The sequence below is a fragment of the Balaenoptera musculus genome, chromosome 19, assembly GCF_009873245.2.
Source record: "Balaenoptera musculus isolate JJ_BM4_2016_0621 chromosome 19, mBalMus1.pri.v3, whole genome shotgun sequence".
Lineage (NCBI taxonomy): Eukaryota > Metazoa > Chordata > Mammalia > Artiodactyla > Balaenopteridae > Balaenoptera > Balaenoptera musculus.
The window spans coordinates 10476207-10494176 of record NC_045803.1 but is presented as its reverse complement, the minus strand read 5'-3'; the positions used below and the strand labels follow the sequence as shown (position 1 = coordinate 10494176).

At 44.5% G+C, this 17970-nt stretch overlaps 1 protein-coding gene across 1 annotated transcript; it reads left to right on the top strand.

Moving 5' to 3' along the window:
- Nucleotides 1-2984: 2984 nt before the first annotated feature.
- On the top strand, nucleotides 2985-16751 carry LOC118885618 (very-long-chain 3-oxoacyl-CoA reductase-B-like). The gene is given in 12 exon segments (XM_036834426.1): nucleotides 2985-3123; nucleotides 3126-3173; nucleotides 3486-3532; nucleotides 7208-7283; nucleotides 7528-7638; nucleotides 7793-7860; nucleotides 14308-14352; nucleotides 14577-14611; nucleotides 14830-14911; nucleotides 15397-15457; nucleotides 15953-16098; nucleotides 16288-16751. Coding segments are annotated over 12 exon segments (945 nt in total). The 5' UTR covers nucleotides 2985-3014; the 3' UTR covers nucleotides 16405-16751.
- The last annotated feature ends 1219 nt before the right edge of the window (nucleotides 16752-17970 follow it).

Genomic DNA, 17970 nt, shown 5'->3' with positions numbered 1-17970 from the left:
GCATGCGGAATCTTTCGTTGTGGCGTGTGGGCTCTTTGTTGCAACATGTGGGCTCCAGAGCTCGTGGAGGTTGTAGTTGCTGCACGCGGGCTCTCCAGTTGTGGCTCGCGGGCTTAGTTGCCCCACGGCAGATGGGGTCTTAGTCCCCCACCAGGGATTGAACCCATGTCCCCTGTATTGGAAGGCAGATTCTTAAGCACTGGACCACCAGGGAAGTCCCTTGGTTTAGTCTTTGACCAAGGAGTGAAAGCTGTCCAAGGAGGATCACCTGCAACCTCGGGCCTTTTTATTTTAAAAGGTAACTATTTAATAGTCTCCAGAGTAGAAAGGCAGTCCAGACAGGGAATGAGTAAAATGTGAACGCTCAGGCAAAGAAGGATAGAGGGGAGCAGAGTCCTGTCAATCCTGCCATCTACTGTTTTAGGTACCTCTGTTGTCTTTCACTTTTCATCAGCCTTCAGTAACAAGTCTTTTAATGAAGCTATTTTGGAATCTTGAAGCCTTTTGGAAGTTCACGTGTACCAATTGAAATAGACATCCCATTCTATTCATTTAATTCATGAACCCTTACTTTCAAGTGCAGTTTTTAAATGAAGGATCTTGTGTAACTGGAACATTCCCTCATTGTAACTCTAGATTGTTTTCAGTCAGATTTGGCTATTTTTGGAGATATTTATAGCTTCCGGAACCATAGTTTTTAGACATAAAATAAGCAGGTGTGCTGGAAGGTGGGGCGCTTAACTCGTTAGAATTTAAGGATCCCATTAGCTAAGCCTTTGGGTTTCTCAGAGCCGAATCAACACCTAAAAGGGATGTGCCACTGGATTGGGGATTGTGTTGCATTTTACAGTGTAGCTCATTGCATGGAAATTTCCTTGAGATTGGTAGGTGACTTACTGTCAATCTAACCCATTCCTTGACCAACTTATCCTAACACGATGTCTTTGGGTTTGGTGGTGAGCACTCTTAACAGGTCTTAAGTGCTCGATCCACACCCACCAATTTTTGCGGCTTTTTGACCTCTGAGGTCCCAGTCAACAAAAACTCTCATTGATACAAAACAAGACAAACAAACACATGCCCTTTAATATATTGGCAATAGCCCAGAGATGTTACTGCATCCTGGCCAAGAAAAGGTCCTGTGCATACCATGAGCAATTCCCAACATGGAACTGGGGACTGGGGAAAGGATTGAACCAGCAGACCCCAAGGAATGGGAACTGCAGGCATCTTCCAGACAAATGGGAAACTGTAGCTGTCACCAGCAGTTCCCGACATGGAACTAGTGATTCCAGACAAATGGGAAACTAACTGGAAAGCCAAGTAGATCAGGAGCTTGACGCAAACAGAACAGAACTCAGAACCGAGAGAAGCTCGCCCAAGGCCCTCGGAAATGGTGAGAAACACAGTGAGCTCAAAGGATTCACGGGGTACTACACCTGTGTTTCTTGCTGTCCCCAAAGCCATCGGAAGTCTCCTTTGGTCCGGCTGCTGCCACCAAATCTGTTAAATAACAAGAATTCAACTGAGTAAATTTAAAGATCAAATTGGCTTTATTCAATGATTCATGAATCGGGCTGCGTCCCATCTAGCAATAAAAAGGAGCTCCACTGAGCTGTAGAAAAGAAAAGGTTGTTCAAGGCAGAAAGGGGGTGGAAAAAAGGACCTTTTTATGGAAGAATTCATTGTTTGAATTCATCCTCGTAAGGGGATGGAAGGGCTTATTGGGTGAATTACCTCACTAGTGCTGACCCGGTGATTCTAGGTTGAATAGTTAAAGGTTACATTCTGGTGGGGTTGAAACTACAATTAGGTTTGTTATTAAATCTCGTTTTGCTGACCTGGGGGTTAGCACAACTGACTCCATTTGGGACCTGTTGTCTTCTTTTTATCAGGGATGATGAAATATTTCTAGAAATGGATAGTGGTGACAGTTGCACAGAATTGTGACTATGCCTAATGTCACTGAATTATATATACACTTTAAAAGGGTTAAAATTGTAAAATTTGGGCTTCCCTGGTGGCGCAGTGGTTGAGAGTCTGCCTGCCAATGCAGGGGACACGGGTTCGAGCCCTGGTCTGGGAAGATCCCACATGCCGCGGAGCAACTGGGCCCGTGAGCCACAACTACTGAGCCTGAGCGTCTGGAGCCTGTGCTCCGCAACAAGAGAGGCCGCAATGGTGAGAGGCCCGCGCACCGCGATGAAGAGTGGCCCCCACTCGCCGCAACTGGAGAAAGCCCTCACACAGAAACGAAGACCCAACACAGCCAAAAATAAAAATAATAAATAAATAATAAATAAAAAATTTTTTAAAAAAATTGTAAAATTTATGTTACGTATATTTTACCACAATAATTTATTATTAAATAATAATAATTTAATCATATAATAATAACTATAATTATAATAATTATTATTAAATAATATCCGTAATTATTAAATAATAATTATAGTTTATTATTAAATAATAAACACTAAGAACAAGTGAAAAAAAATAGAATTTGCAAAAGAGGAATGAGGAGCAAAGTCACGTAAAGCCGCTGTAAGGGCTTTGGCTTTTACACTGCCCAAGCAGATAATCTGTAGGTCAGGTTCTTCAGACAAACTGTGCATTGACAAAACCCTCTAGTGACTGATCGCTATTATCAGTTCTGGCCCCCACCAGCATCTAGGTTGAGTTCAGTGACCCAAACGGTGGTCATCTGTGGGCACCCTTTGCCCAGCTCTGTGGGCTGAGGGGAGGCTGGATGTACACCTGCTCTGCAGGGATTCAGGACCGACATTAAGCCCAAGTGTGGCCCAATTAGATAGGGGCGGTGCTAGGACCGATGGGCGAGGCTACTGGTTAGAATAAACCCCCACTGGGCGTGGCTAGAGTGAGGGGCGGGGCGGAATTCTTGACTAGTAGTGTGGGCGGGGCTAAGGCGCAGTAGGCAGGTCAGGCTTGAAATAGCTGCTCCCAAAGAAAGCCTCGTTGGCCCTAGGTTGGATGACTTGTTGGCTGGGGTTGGGATGGAGTCGGATTGGGATGTGCTGAGAGTGGGGGGAGCGGTTACCGCCACGTGCCTGCTGCTGTGGGCGACTTGGGGGGCGGGCTACACAGTCTGTGTTTACCTGCTGCCCAGGCACGCCGGGGCAAGCCCTGGCCCCGGGCGCACAGAGCCTGGGCAGGTGAGGAAGGGGGGCTCCGAGTCAGGCAGGTAGGGGTGGGGACAGCAGGAACGAGGACAGATGACAGGTGAGGGTCCCTAATCAGGGCAGAGGCCAGGGACTCCTGGAAGAAAGAGAGGTGAAGGCTGGAGCAACCAGGGCAAGGGAGGCATGGAATGCGTGAAGTTCTGGAACCAGGAGGGGTTGGGCTTCAGTGAAGGAGGGTCCCAGAAAAGGTGCAAAAAGGGACAAGAGGGACAGTGGAGGAGATGATAGGGAGGTTGGATCTGGGGGTGCTCCCCTCCTGCCCTCTGCTCCTTCTCTCCATTCTAGTGGTGACAGGGGCCACCAACGGCATCAGCAAGGCTTATGCACATGAGGTGAGCCAGGGCTTGGCGTGTGTGGTGGGAGAGCTTCTCCTGTCTGTTTGTCTGTTGTCAGCTAACCCTATTAGACTGAGAATTGTGTGCTTTATCTGGTTCCCTCAGACGTCCTCTCCTCCAGGAAGCCTCCCCTCTGCTCCCCAGGGTGGGGGTGGGTGTTTACACTGGGCTTCTACAGACCCTTGATGTTCTCCCATCATTGCCCTGATTTATTCATTCAAAACATATTTATATACCACCTCCACGTGCCAGGCATCTTCTAGGTGCCAGGGGTACAGCAGTGAACAAAATAGATTAAAAAAAATCAAAAGACCTTGCCATCGTGAAGCTTATGTTGAAGTGAGGGGAGACAGGTGTAAATAAGATAAACAAATGAAATGTATAGTGCATCAAATGGTTATAAGAGTTAAGGAGAAAAATAAATCAGGAAAGGAGAACAGGGAGCCCTGGGGATGTGCACGTTCCAATTTTTATATAGGATAATCAGAAGTGTCACTGAGAAGGCAGCACTGAGCAAAGAACAGAAGGAGGTGAGGGAGGGAGTCTTGTGAATAACTGGGAGAAGGAACTTCCAGGGAGAAGAAACTGCCAGTGCAAAGGCCCTGAGGTAGGAAGCATTGCTTGTTGGAGAAGCAGGAAAGGGGCCACTGTGTTTGTATCAGAATGAAAGGGAGAGGGGAACAGTAGGAGATGAGGGCAAAGATGCAATTTCAGGGCAGATCATGGGGAATCTGGTAGGTTATGGTGGAGACCTTAACATTTACTGAGTGACGTGGGTTCTGAAGAGGGATGCGATACTATAGGGGGGTGAGGATGGAAGCAGGGAGATCAGCTAAAAAGCTCTTGCAAAATCCAAGCAGGAGATCTTGATGACTTACACCAGGGTGACAGCATAGAGGCATAAGAAGTACTTGGATTTTGGATTGATTTTGAAGGTAGTGCTGACAAGATTTATTAAAAAGATTGGATGTGGAGTACGACTCCAAACTTCTGACCCTGTAACCCGAAACCTTGCTAAGCTCAGCTCTTAGTTCTTGTAGCTTTTTTGTGGATTTCTTGGGATTTTCTATGTAGACAGTCATGTCATCTGTGTAAGAGACAATTTAATTTCTGACTTTCCAATCTGTGTACCTTTTATTTCTTTCTCTTGCTTTATTGTATTGCCCAGCAAATTAAATATGATGTTCAGAGGAGTGGTAAGAGTGAATATCATCCTCCCTTGTTCCTGATCTTAGAGGAAAAGCATTCAGTTTTCAACCATTAAGTATAATGTTAGCTGTAGGCTTTTAAAATGTGTGTAAGTGTGTATGTATTTATGTAACCTTTATAAGGTTAAGGACGTTCCTTTCTATACCTAGGTTGCTGAGAGTTTTTATCATGGATGGAGGTTGACTTTTGTCAGGTAACTTTTCGGTGATTGTTGAGGTGATCATGTGGTTTTTCTTCTTTACTCTGTTTATATAGTATATTACATCAATTGATTTTTCAAATGTTGAACCAACCCTGCATTCCTGCAATAAACCCCACTTGGTGATTATTGATTATCCTTCTTCTATATTGCTAGATTTGATTTACTACTATTTTGTTGAGAATTTTTGTGTCTAAGTTTATAAGAGGTGGTATTAGTTTATAGTTTTCTTTTCTTGCAATATCTTTGTTTGGTTTTTGGTGTTAGGGTAATGCTGGCCTCATAAAATAAATTACTATAAAATTTTTGACCAGAATACCTCAAAAAATGCAGCTGCCATTACTGAGATGGAGTTGAACTGAGGGGAGGACCAAGTTTGGGGGAAACAGGAAGGAGTCTCATTTTGGACATTCCAAGTTTGAGATACCAATTAGGTATCCAAGTTGAGAAGTTCCAGAAGTTGGAAATGCCATTCTGGAGTTCAGAGGGGAGGTTTGGATGGAGATATAAGTGGAAGCATCATCAACATAACGATCCCATTTAAAGTCATGAGACTAGATGAGGTGCCTGTGGTAGTGGGTGTTGATGGAGAAGGGGAGCACAGTCTGAATCACCCCAGAGTGCTCCCTGGAGCACCCAAAGTTAAGAGGTACAGAAGATGAGAAGGCACAAGGACTGAGAATGGGGGGAAAACCAGGGTTGGAAGAGAGGTCTTGGAAGCCAGGGAAAGTGTTTCCAGGAGGAAGGGGTGATGAATGTGTCAGTTGCTATTGGGAGGTGCTGAGAATACAGCACTGGGTTTACCATCGTGGAAGTTATTGGTGACCAGAGTGGTTTGGGTGGCATGGTGGGGGTGGGAGACCGATTGGATTGGGTACAAGAGGATGTGATAAGAGAGCCAGGATAAACAATCCTCTCTTAGAATGTTGAGTAAACTGTGGTGGTGTGATGAGAAATGGGCCAATGCCTGAACAGAGAAAATGAGAGAGATTCTGGTAGGATTTCATGCTGATGGGAATCATCCAGAAGAGGGAGAGGTTTTGATGAAGGGGGAAGATGGGAGAAAGCTGGAGTGATGTCCTTGAGTGGACAAGAAGGGAGGGGAGGCTAGTGCATGAATAGAAAGGCAACCCTGGCGGAAAGGGAGAGAATTTGTGTCTGGATGCAAGTCAGCTGGTAGTGATGGCCACTCTGAGTCATTGCCATCTGGGGACTGGTCTGTCCCAGCACTGCACTGTGAGCCCCAAGAGGGCAGGGCTGTGGCTGTGCTGGTCAGCACCACCTAGCACAAGGCCAGGCACAAGCAGATTCTGGGCGAATGTTTGTTGAATGAATAAATGCCCTTCACAGCATCAACCTCTCAGACGCTGGAGCTGTTGAGATGTTTGTGCCCAGCCCCCCTCCAAAGCTGATGGACACTCAGTCCCACATAATATGTCACCCTCAGACAGGCAGGTTGAGAGGGTCAGACATGCACCAAAATGCTGCTGAGCACCCATTCCAAAAATATTGGCTGACTTTGTTTCAAGCAGAAGGGCATTCAAGGCAAAAGGAGCAGCATGTGCAAAGGCCCAGAGGCAGGAAAATTCAGGGGGTGCTCTTGGGACTAAATGAACTGTCTGCTGTGCCTGGATTCCCATAGACGGCCACCGGCAGGAGAGACAGCTGAAGACTCAGGCCGGAGCCAGGCCACTTGAGGCCACGGTGAGGAGTGTAGTTTTATCTCAGAGACACTGGGGAGTCAAGGCAGGTTCTGAGCAGGGGAAGGCAGGAACAGGTTTGTATTTCAGAGAGAACCCTCTGGCTGCTGAGTGAGACTGGGTCTATCTTGGGCATGCTGTGTCCCCAGCACCACCCAGCAAAGAGCAAGGGCTCAATAGACACATTTTGAATAAATGCATGAAAGAAGGAAGGTATAAAAATTATTGGATTCTTATGTCACTGAGAATAAAAGCCAGAGTCTTTACTGGGGCATTCGAGGCTCCATGATCTGGGCTCCTGTACAACCGGCCACTTCATTCAGTGCACACTGGACTGTACAGCGTCCTCGAAGCTGCCAGCCTTTGTGCAAGGGCCTTTGCACTTGCTGTTCTGTCTGTCTAGAATTGTCTTTCCCCAGAATGCATGCTCCAGGAGGGCAGACTTTAGTATTTCTCTTTTGTTCACCTCTGCACCCACAGCGCCTATAAGACTGTAGCACCCTGTCAGCACACAGTAAATATTTGTGGCTTTCGAGAATAAATGAATGAATGCATCCCCTGCAGCTCGCCGGGAGAGGTCTGAACATCGTCCTCATCCGTGGAGACCTGAGCACGTTGGAGCACGAGGCAAAGGCGATAGGTGAGGAGGGGAAGAGGGGAGCGGGTAAAGTTCTGGGTCAAGGGCTGGGGCTAGACGGGGGCGTGGCCGGGGGCGTGGCCGGGGGCGTGATCCCGGACGAGGTCTGTAGGTGGCCGAGGCGCGGGCGGGGAGCTAGACATCTATGCATCTGGGGCCATCATGTAGGGGCTGGGGCTGAACAGGGACGGGGGCAGAGGTCGGACTCGATTCCAGCTAAGGGCCTGGCTCCCACTGCCCTTCCCAGAGAGGCTTCTTGGCAAAAGCACACGAGTCATCCAGGTGGATTTCACCGGAGGCTTGGAGACCTACGAGGCCATTGAGGCAGGACTGAAGGACCTGGAGATCGGAGTACTGAGTACGTCCCTGTGCCTGTTGGGAGGAGCGCTGCCCTCAACTTGCCCCCGTGCTCACCCTGACCCGGAACTCTCTGTGGTCGCCCTCTCTTTTGCCCCACCCCGTCTCCCTGGGACCGTTGGAATGAAACAAACAATTTGCCCCCTCTCACTCAGTAAACAATGTGGGCAAGCAGTATGCACCTGGCTTGAGGAAACTGCTCGACTGTGAGGACATCGCCTAAGTGAGTAAAACCGAGTACTAGTCCGCGGGTACCTCTGCCTCACACTGCTCCCTCTGTTGGAAAACCCGGCGCGGTACACTAGCTTTGTTTATTGTTTTGAGAGCTACAGACCTACGGTGTCTAGGACGTGAAGGAGGTCTCTCCTTCCATGGGGCGCCCTTCTGCGGTGCCCAACGGGGACAGCTGTTCAAGTTGAGTCTGGTTCTGCTAACTTTAAGGGGAAATGAGCCACGTGGGCAAGTCAGTGCCTCAGTTTCATATCTATAAAATGGGAATCCATATTTTTGCTGACCTCATAGGGCTGATATGACAATGGAATAAAATAATGCACATAAACCTAAGTTGTGTGCTCCACAAATGTGGGCCATTATTATTAGACATAGACAAAATAGGAGATCAGGATGGCTTTTAGATTTTACTTATTATTATTTCAAAAGTAATGCATAGGTTCATTTTAGAAAATGTAAAGAGAGGCAGTCTGTGTATTCTGCCTCTGGTGTTAGAGGAAGCTGTGGTTTAAGACTAACCCTGCAAATGAGAACGATTAGGAGAGCTGGATAAAATATTTTTAAAATAACTGTTTGAAGGCATCAAACTACTAAGGCAATGAGGAATTGTCTCACCAGGATTTGAGAGAAGAAAGAATCCAAGAGGGGTGAATCTGACATTTGAAGCAACATTTCCCTTCAAAGTGAATGAGCATTTAAGAGGCAAAGCAGAGCTTTCAACATAGTGTGCGAGCTGCAACAAATTATGTAGTGCAAAGCTTTGGAAAATATCCCAGGCTTTAGGCTGAGATCCTGAAAACTATAATCCAGGAGTTAGGGTAAAGTAGGTTTCATAGGAACTGAAGCCAGGTTTTTTTTTTTTTTTTTTTTTTTTTTTTTTTTAAATTTATTTATTTATCTTTATTTATTTATGGCTGTGTTGGGTCTTCGTTTCTGTGCGAGGGCTTTCTCCAGTTGTGGCAAGCGGGGGCCACTCTTCATCGCGGTGCGCGGGCCTCTCACTATCGCGGCCTCTCTTGTTGCGGAGCACAGGCTCCAGACGCGCAGGCTCAGTAATTGCGGCTCACGGGCCCAGTTGCTCCGCGGCATGTGGGATCTTCCCAGACCAGGGCTCGAACCCGTGTCCCCTGCATTGGCAGGCAGATTCTCAACCACTGCGCCACCAGGGAAGCCCCTGAAGCCAGGTTTTAAATGATCTCGATTCCCGTCGGGATTAAGTTGATCTGATATTTTAGCGCCCCCTAGTTTAGCTGCCGGGGAGAAGCGAAACCAAACCAAACCATTTTTAGAGAAAAACGATGTAGTCCAGGGACTCGAATTAGCAATACGATTTTTAAAATATTAAATATCCAGCACTCAGCAAAATATAACCAGGAATATTAGAAGAAAAATCGTGATTGAAAGCAAGAGAAATAATAGATAATGTAATGAGGTCCACATGTAACCAAGATAATGGAAATAGCATAGATTTTTTTTTTTAAGAATTGTAACATATGTAACATTAAACTTGCCATTTTAACCATTTTAAAGTGTGCAACTCAGTGGCATTAAATACATTCACAGTGTTGTACAGCTGTCACCACTATCTGCTTCCAGAACTTTTTCATCATCCCAAACAGAAACTCTGGTCCTATTAAGCAGTATCTCCACATTCTTCCCTATTACCTACCCCTGGTAGCATCTATCTCTACTTTCTGTCTCTGTGAACTTGCTAATTCTAGATACCTCATACAAGTGACATCATAGAATAGTTTTCCTTTTGTGCCTGGCTTATTTCACTTAGCATAATGTTTTCAATTTCATCCATGTTGTTAGCAAGTATCAGAACTTCATTCTTTTTATTTTCTTTATTTTTAAGTTATGGCAAATATATATAACTTAAATTTTGTCTATATTGAAGTGTACAGTTCAGGGGTATTATGTACATTCAGATTTTTGTGAAACAATCACCACCAGGCATCTCCAGGATTTTTTCAGCTCTTTACCTATTAAACAGTAATGCCCCCCCCCCATTCCTCCCTACCCACAGGTCCTGGAAACCACCATTCTACTTTCTGTCTCTATGAATTTGACTCTTCTAGGTGCCTCATATAAGTGGAATCATACAGTATCTGTCCTTTTGTGCCTGGTTTATTTCATTTAGCATAATGTTTTCAGGGTTCATCCATGTTGTAGCATGTGTCCCAATTTTCTTCCTTTTTAAGGCTGAATAATATTCCATCACATGTATATACCACATTTTGTTTACCTCTTCATCTGTTGATAGACACTTGGGTTGTTTCCGCCTTTTGGCTGTTGTGAATAATGCTGCTATGAACTGTTGGTGTACAAATATCTGTTTGGGTACCTGCTTTTAATTCTTTTGGGCATATACCCAGAAGTGGAAATGATGATGCAAAATCAGTCTGGCTAATCTCAGGGTCCCTTGAGATTCCATATCAATTTTGGGCTGGGTTTTTCTATTTCTGCAAAAATGCTGTTAGGATTTTGATAGTGACTGCATTGAATCTGTAGATCACTTTGGGTAGTACTGACATCTTAGCAATATTAAGTCTTCCAACCCATGTATATGGGATGTCTTTCCAATTTGTATCTCTTCTCTAATATCTTTCAGTAATGTTTTATAGTTTTCAGTATATGTCTTTCTTCCTTGGTTAAGTTAATTCCTAAGTATATTTATTCTTTTATTCTTTCTGATGCTATTGCAAATGGAATTGTTTTCATAACTTCACTTTTGGGTTGTTCATTGTTCATGTATAGAAATGCAGCAGAGTTTTTGGTATTGATTTTGTATCCCACTTCTTTGTGAGTTTGCTTATTAGTTTTCACTTTTTTGTGGAATCTTTAAGATTTTCTACATGTAAGATCATATCATCTGCAAACAGAGATAATTTTACTTCTTCCTTTTCAGGTTGAATACCTTTGACTTCTTTTCTTGCTTAGTTGCTCTGGCTAGAACTTCCAGTACTGTGTTGAACAGAAATGGCAAAAGCAGGAAATGCTTTCAGTATTTCACCACTGAGTGTGATGTTAGCTGTGGGCTTTTCATATTATTATATGTATTATTTTATGTGCATTATTCATATCTTTATTATGTTGAGATAGTTTCCTTCCATTCCTAGTTTATTGAATGTTTTAATCATGAAAGGTGTTGAATTTTGTCAAATACTTTTCTGCATCAATTGAGGTGATCATGAGATTTTTTTCTTTATCCTGTTAATGTGTTGTGTTACATTAGTCAATTTTTGTATATCGAACCATCCTTGCATTCTAGGAACAAATCCCACTTGGTCATGGTGTATAATCCTTTCAATATGCTGTTGAATTCAATTTGCTAGCATTGTGTTGAGGATTTTTGTGTCAGTGTTCATGAGGGATATTGGTCTGTAGATTTCCCTTCTTGTAGTGTCTTTGACTTTGGTATCAGGGCAATGCTGGCTTCATAGAATAAGTTAAGAAGTGTTCTCTCCTCTTCAATGTCTTGGAAGAGTTTGAGAAGAATTGGCATTAGTTCTTCTTTAAATGTTTGGTAGAATTCATCAGCAAAGTCATCTATCCAGGAATTTTCTTTCTTGGGAAATTTTTGATTATTGGTCCAATCTCCTTACTAGTTATGGGTCTGTTCAGATTTTCTATTTCTTCCTGATTGAGTCACAGTAGGTTTTGTGTTTCTAGGAACTTACCTATTTCATCTAGATTATCCAATTTATAGGTGTACAGTTGTTCATAGTACTCTCTTATAATCCTTTTTATTTCTGTGGAATCAGTAGTAATGTCCCACTTTCATTTCTGATTTTAGTAATTTCAGTATTTTTTTTCTTAGCCAATCTAGATAAATGTAAATTTGGTATGTTGTGTTTTAATTTCTATTTTCATTTGTCTCGAAGTATTTTTAAATTTCTTTTGTGATTTCTTCTTTGACTCATTGGTGTTTGAGTTGTAGAAGCTCTTTATATATTATGGTTATTAATCCCTTATCAAATGAATGATTTGTAAATTTTCTGCCATTTTGCAAGTTGCCTTTTCACTCTGTTGATAGTATCTTTTAATGTACAAAAGGTTTTAATTTTAATGAAGTACAGTTTATCTATTTTTCTTTTGCTGCTTGTGCTTTTGGTATCATCCAAGAAATCATTGCCAAACCCAATGTCATAAAGCTTTTCCTCTGTTTTCTTTCAAGAGTTTTGTAATTTTGGCTCTTACGTTTAGGACTTTGATCCATTTAGAGTTTTTTGTATATGGTGTTTTGCTTCACATATTTTGGGGCTCTGTTGTTAGATCTGTATATCTTTATAATTGTTATATCTTCTTGCTGCATTGAACTTTTTTTTTTTTAGCCTTTTTAAAAAAAATAAATTTATTTATTTTATTTATTTATTTCTGGCTGCATTGGGGGGTTTTCGTTGCTGCACGCAGGCTTTCTCTAGTTGCCGTGAGCAGGGGCTACTGTTTGTTGCAGTGTGCAGGCTTCTCATTGCGGTGGCTTCTCTTGTTGCAGAGCACGGGGTCTAGGCGTGCGGGCTTTAGCAGTTGTGGCTCGCAGGCTCTAAAGCGCAGGCTCAGTAGTTGTGGCGCACGGGCTTAGTTGCTCCGCGGCATGTGGGATCTTCCCAGGCCAGGGCTCCAATCCATGTCCCCTGCATTGGCAGGTGGATTCTTAACCACTGCACCACCAGGGAAGCCCTGCACTGAACTTTTAAAAAATAAACCTCATTCTTATTAGGGTACTGCAGATTAAAACCAGAGTGAGCTACAACTACACAGCCACTAAAATGGTTAATGCTAAAAATATTGTCAGTGCCAAGTGTTGTTGGGGATGTGGAACAACTGGAATTCTTTCTTTTTTTTTTTTGGAATTTAAATACTTTTTAATTTAATTTTTATTTTATACTGGGGTGTAGTTGATTTACAATATTGTGTTAGTTTCAGGTGTACAGCAAAGTGGTTCAGTTATACATGTACATATATTCATTCTTTTTCAGAGTATTTTCCCATTTAGGTTATTACAGAATATTTAGTAGAGTTCCCTGTGCTATACAGTAGGACCTTGTTGTTTATCTATTTTATATGTAATAGTGTGTATACGTTAATCCCAGCCTCCTAATTTATCCTTCCCCCCTTCCTTTCCCTTCTGGTAACCATAAGCTTGTTTTCAAAGTTTGCAAGTCTGTTTCTGGTTCATAAGTAAGTTCATTTGTATCATCTTTTTAGATTCCACATATAAGTGATATCATATGGTATTTGTTTTTCTCTGTCTGACTTATTTCACTTAGTATGATAATCTCTAGGTCCATCCATGTTGCTGCAAATGACATTATTTCATTCTTTTTTATGGTTGAGTGGTATTCCACTGTATACATGTACCACATCTTCTTTATCCATTCCTCTGTCAATGGACATTTAGGTTGTTTCCATGTCTTGGCTATTGTAAAGAGCACTGCTATGAACATTGGGGTGCATGTATCTTTTCGAATTATGGTTTTCTCCGGATATATGCCCAGGAGTGGGTTGATTAGAGAAATAAAGCATGCCGCCTTCATACGATGGAAAATTATAGCAGTGAACATGAATGAACTTCTGCTACACATAATGCGGAAGAATCTTATAAACATAATGTTTAGCAGACAAAGCCAGAGATAAAAGGATACATACTCAATGATTCCACTTAAATGAAGTTCAGAACTGAACGAAACTATTCTAGAGTGTGTTAGAGGTCAAGACAGTGGTTAACTGGGGAAGAGGCAAGCGTAGTGACTGCAGGAGATGAAGAATCTGGGAAACTGTCAATACTTTCTTTATGTGGGTAGAGGCTAAAGATTTGTGTTCATTTTTTACACTAAAGATTTATGCACTTTGGTATGTGTATGGTATACATTTATAAAAAACTTTACTGATCAAAAAATCCAAAGAGAGAAGTTTATGAAATGAAAGTGAAAATTTCCCTTCTCCCTCCAATACTATCCCCCAAAAGTGACCCCCAATTTAAAATGTGGTAGTTTTTTTTCTCTGTGCATAGAGAAGTATGTATATGTATCTTTTATCCAGATGGCGGCAGCCTATTGTTCTGCACTTTACCTTTCACAGGTAGGCATGTATCTTGGGGATTATTCTAATCAGAATAATTAGCTGACCCATTCTTTTTACCTGGTGCTCAGTGAACCATCCATTGGCTACCCTGTGTTTATTTAGTCATCCCAGTATTGATGGGCATTCAGGATGTTTCCTAGTATATGTGACTACAAATTGTATGAGTATCTTAGAGAGGAATAAATTTCCAGAGTGGAGTTGATGTGTCAAAGTCTATGTGCATTTTAAATTCTAGTAGATGCTACGTTTTAAAAATGTGTTCCACATTAAAAGAAAAGTAAACTAGAAAATATCGGAGTTGTGGCAGGGCTGGTGAAGGGAAAGACTGATAGGTTCCATTTTCTTCCCCCAGAAATTCTTGGATGTTATAAACTGCAACATGATGTCTGTGGTCCAGGTGAGTCGGGGCTAGGAGGGACTGGGTCCAAGGTCAGCGAGCTCTGATCGCTCTGGGTGGTCCCCACCATCCCCCAGAACTGGGCCTGGCATAGAGGAAGTGCTAGGGGAATATTCCCTGAGGGAAGGTAGGGGGATAGGAGTGAACTTGAGGAGGGGGCAGGAGTCTGGGCAGGTGAAAGCAGTGGAAAGGGAAAGACAGGGTCCTCTCCATTCCTCCTGCAGATGACTAGAATCGTCCTGCCCCAAATGGTCACCAGGTAAGCCGCAGTCTCTTTGTCTTTCACTCTGGATCTTCCCCCATCCAGCCTCATGGCTTTGTCCATTCCCCAGCTGTCCCCTCCACATTTCCAGTTCTTCCCCGTCTCTCTGATCTTTCTCAAATTAGGACAGCGACTAAGGGGTGGAGGTGGGGAGATCACTGGGACCCTCTGTTCCCTGGCAATGACTACCTTCCAAATGATGCTTCCTCCTCCAGCAGCAAAGGTATCATCATCAACATATCTTCAGTAACTGACAGGAGCCCCTATCCATTTGCAGCAGTGTATGCAGACACCACGGTACCCAGACCCACAGACCAGGCAAGGGCTGGCTGCCTTGCTGGAATTCCTGCAGTAGCCCTTAATTCTGGCACTGAAGGTTATGGTGGAAAAGGCTTGCATGCATGTGTGTGATGTGCCACCTGAGTCTGAGGCTAATAATAGTTCAGACAGACATCTGGGGCACAGTCCAGTGGACAGGCCAGGTTTTTTGTTCGTTTTTTAAGAGAAACAGAGGCTAGGGGTCAAGAGAACCCATGAGGTGGGAGAAAGGGAATTCAGAGACTGGCCCGGCTGGAATGGAGAGTGAGTGTATGGGAACAGAGGGAGGGCTTAGAGCAAGGAAGATTTCAGGCGTTACGGTGAGGACTTGGGCCTTGAGGGTGGGGCCCCTCCTGGCGGTAGAGTGTTCTAGGATCAGGGACGGCGCTGGGGCAAGGGCGGGCTGGAGGAGTTTGCACGGGTAAAGCTCTTGGTCCTGGGACCCTCCCTCTCCTTCTCCGCAGGCCTTTGCGCGAAGCTTCTCCGTGGCAGTGGGCGCAGAGTACCACTCCGAGGGGGTCATTGTGCAGGTGCCTGACTCCGCGGGGACTGAGCTCAAAAGGGACAACAGTGGCAGCTCAGAAGGGGAGGACTCTGAGGGGGGAGGAGCTGAGAGACAGCTGAAGGTCTTAGGAGCGGGGGCGGGGTGGGGATGGGGTGGGGGGGGCGTCTGAGAGAGGACCGAGACTCAGAAGAGCTTCAGTGGATGTAAATCAACTGTACTTCAATAAAATAGAACGGAAGGAGGGAAGGGAGGAAGGAAGAGAGGAAGGAAGGAAAGAAGGGAGGAAGGAAGGAAGGAAAGAAAAACCTGAAAAAAAAAAAAAAAGAATAAGATGAGCTACCTTGGAGCCACGATCGGAAGCGGTGGGTTCTCGAGGGGGCGTGGCCTCGAAGGCATGGCCGGGGCGTGTCTGGGACGTGGTCGGCAAGAGGAGTGGGACTCAGGGATTCTCGGAGAGGGCCTGGGAGCTTAGGCTTAGGGGGAGGGAAGTTCTTTTTCTTGACCCCCTTCCTGCCTGCAAACAGTGAGCCCCTTTTTGGTTGAAACAAATCCCTTGAAAAGCGGGCTGCTCGTGGTGAGTCCCGAGGACTTCGCTTGGCAGGCGTTGGACACACTTGGCCTCACCTCCCAAACCCCTGAGTGCCTCCGCCACGCTGTGCAGGTGCTTTCCTGGGGCAATCCTTGTCAGAGGGCTGGATGCGACAGTCCCTGGCCCGGGTCCACTAGCCCTCAGAAAGGGGGAGACCTCCAGAGAAGGGGCGGGTCCCCACCCCGGGCTGGGGAGCCAGGAGAGGAGATGGGGGACTCAAGAATGGGGGGTGTCTTGATCCTTGGTACCTCTCCTTCGCAGGGTTTCCTGCTGACCATCTTCCTGCCCAGCTGGTTTTTTCTCAGTCGCTGGGGATTAAAGCTTTTATCTCTGTTGGTGAGCTGGAATCGGGCACGGTTTCTTCGTAACAGAACTTGACTAAAGGCCTTGAAGAGGCGTGGCCACATGTCCATCGTTCCCCACCCCCACCCCCGCCCCCTCCAGAATCCTAGGCCAGGGCTGTTGTTAGCAAAGACTTCCCACATATCGAAACAGATGGACAAGCAGACCAATGGAACGTAAGTGGACCCCCGAACACCCAGAAATTTAGTAACAGCTGCAGCATCTCAAATCTCTGGCAGAAAGTTGGAGTTTTTAATATGTGGCGCTGAGACTAGATAGACATTTGGAGAAAAACAAGCAAACAGATATATACACACATAGATACGTACATATATAGATTGTAGCGATGATGGCTGCACAACTTTGTGAAATACTAAAACCCACTAAATTGTACACATTAAAAGGGTTAATTTTATGGTATGTGAATTAAATCTCAATAAAAATATTTTTTAAAATAGAGACTCCCTGTGTGTGTGTGTGTGTGTGTGTCTGTGTGTATACATATATGTATAAAATTGGATCCAGTCCTCACACCATGTACCGGCATAAACTGCAGATGAATCAGAAATCCCTAAACCCCTGTGTAAAAATAGAAACACAACAACTAGAAGAATCCATGAATGAATTTCTTTCCATCTTGGGAGCGGGAGAATCTTTCTTATTAATACTGAAAATTAAAAGCAGCAAAAAAAGCCAAAACCAAACAAAAAACCACTAACAAGTATTGAACTGTAGTTAATGATATGCAGGCTGAATTATTTAGGAAAAAATGCACTGATGTTTGCAACTTACTTTGAAATGCATTGAAAAGTTAGATGGATGGAGTAGAAATATGGTTAGACAAGTATGGTAAAATGTTAGTAGAATCTAAGCGGTAGACACATGTACACCTCTTTCAACTTTCCTGTATATTTGAAGTTTTTCATAATAAAATGCTGGGGGAGGGACTTCCCTGGTGGTCCAGCGGTAAAGAATCCGCCTTCCAATACAAGGGACGCCGGTTCGATCCCTGGTCGGGGAACTAGGATCCCACATACCGTGGGGCAATTGAGCCCGCGTGCTGCAAACTACAGAGCCCACTCGCCCTGGAGCCTGCTCCCAACAACTAGAGAGAAGCCCGCACGCCACAACGAAGAGCCCCTCGTGCCGCAACGAAAATATCCCTCATACCTCAGCGAAGATCCTGCATGCCACAACTAGGACCCGACACAGGCAAAAAATTTAAAAATAATAATAATAAAATAAAAATGCTGGGGAAAATCCAGGAGCAATAAAATTAAATTTATAAATAAAACGTCTTAAGCAGATTTAGAAATTACTTAAGAAAAGATGATACGCTTCTTATTACATTTCCGGAGAAGGACGGCTCGAGCCGTGGAGAAGAAACGGACTTTTTTGCGGAGAAACGCGGATGCAGACCATCGAAGAGACATCATAAAGCGGCCCTGATTTTGAGCTTTGGCGCGGGTGGTTGTGGGTAGCGCGCCCAAGAGGGAGGATGAACGAGGAACGTCCCGCAAGCCGAAGGGGCGATGCTGGTCGTCGCGACCCTGGCAGGAGCTGCAGGCCCTGTGCCGGGAGCTGAACGTGGACGAGGGGAGC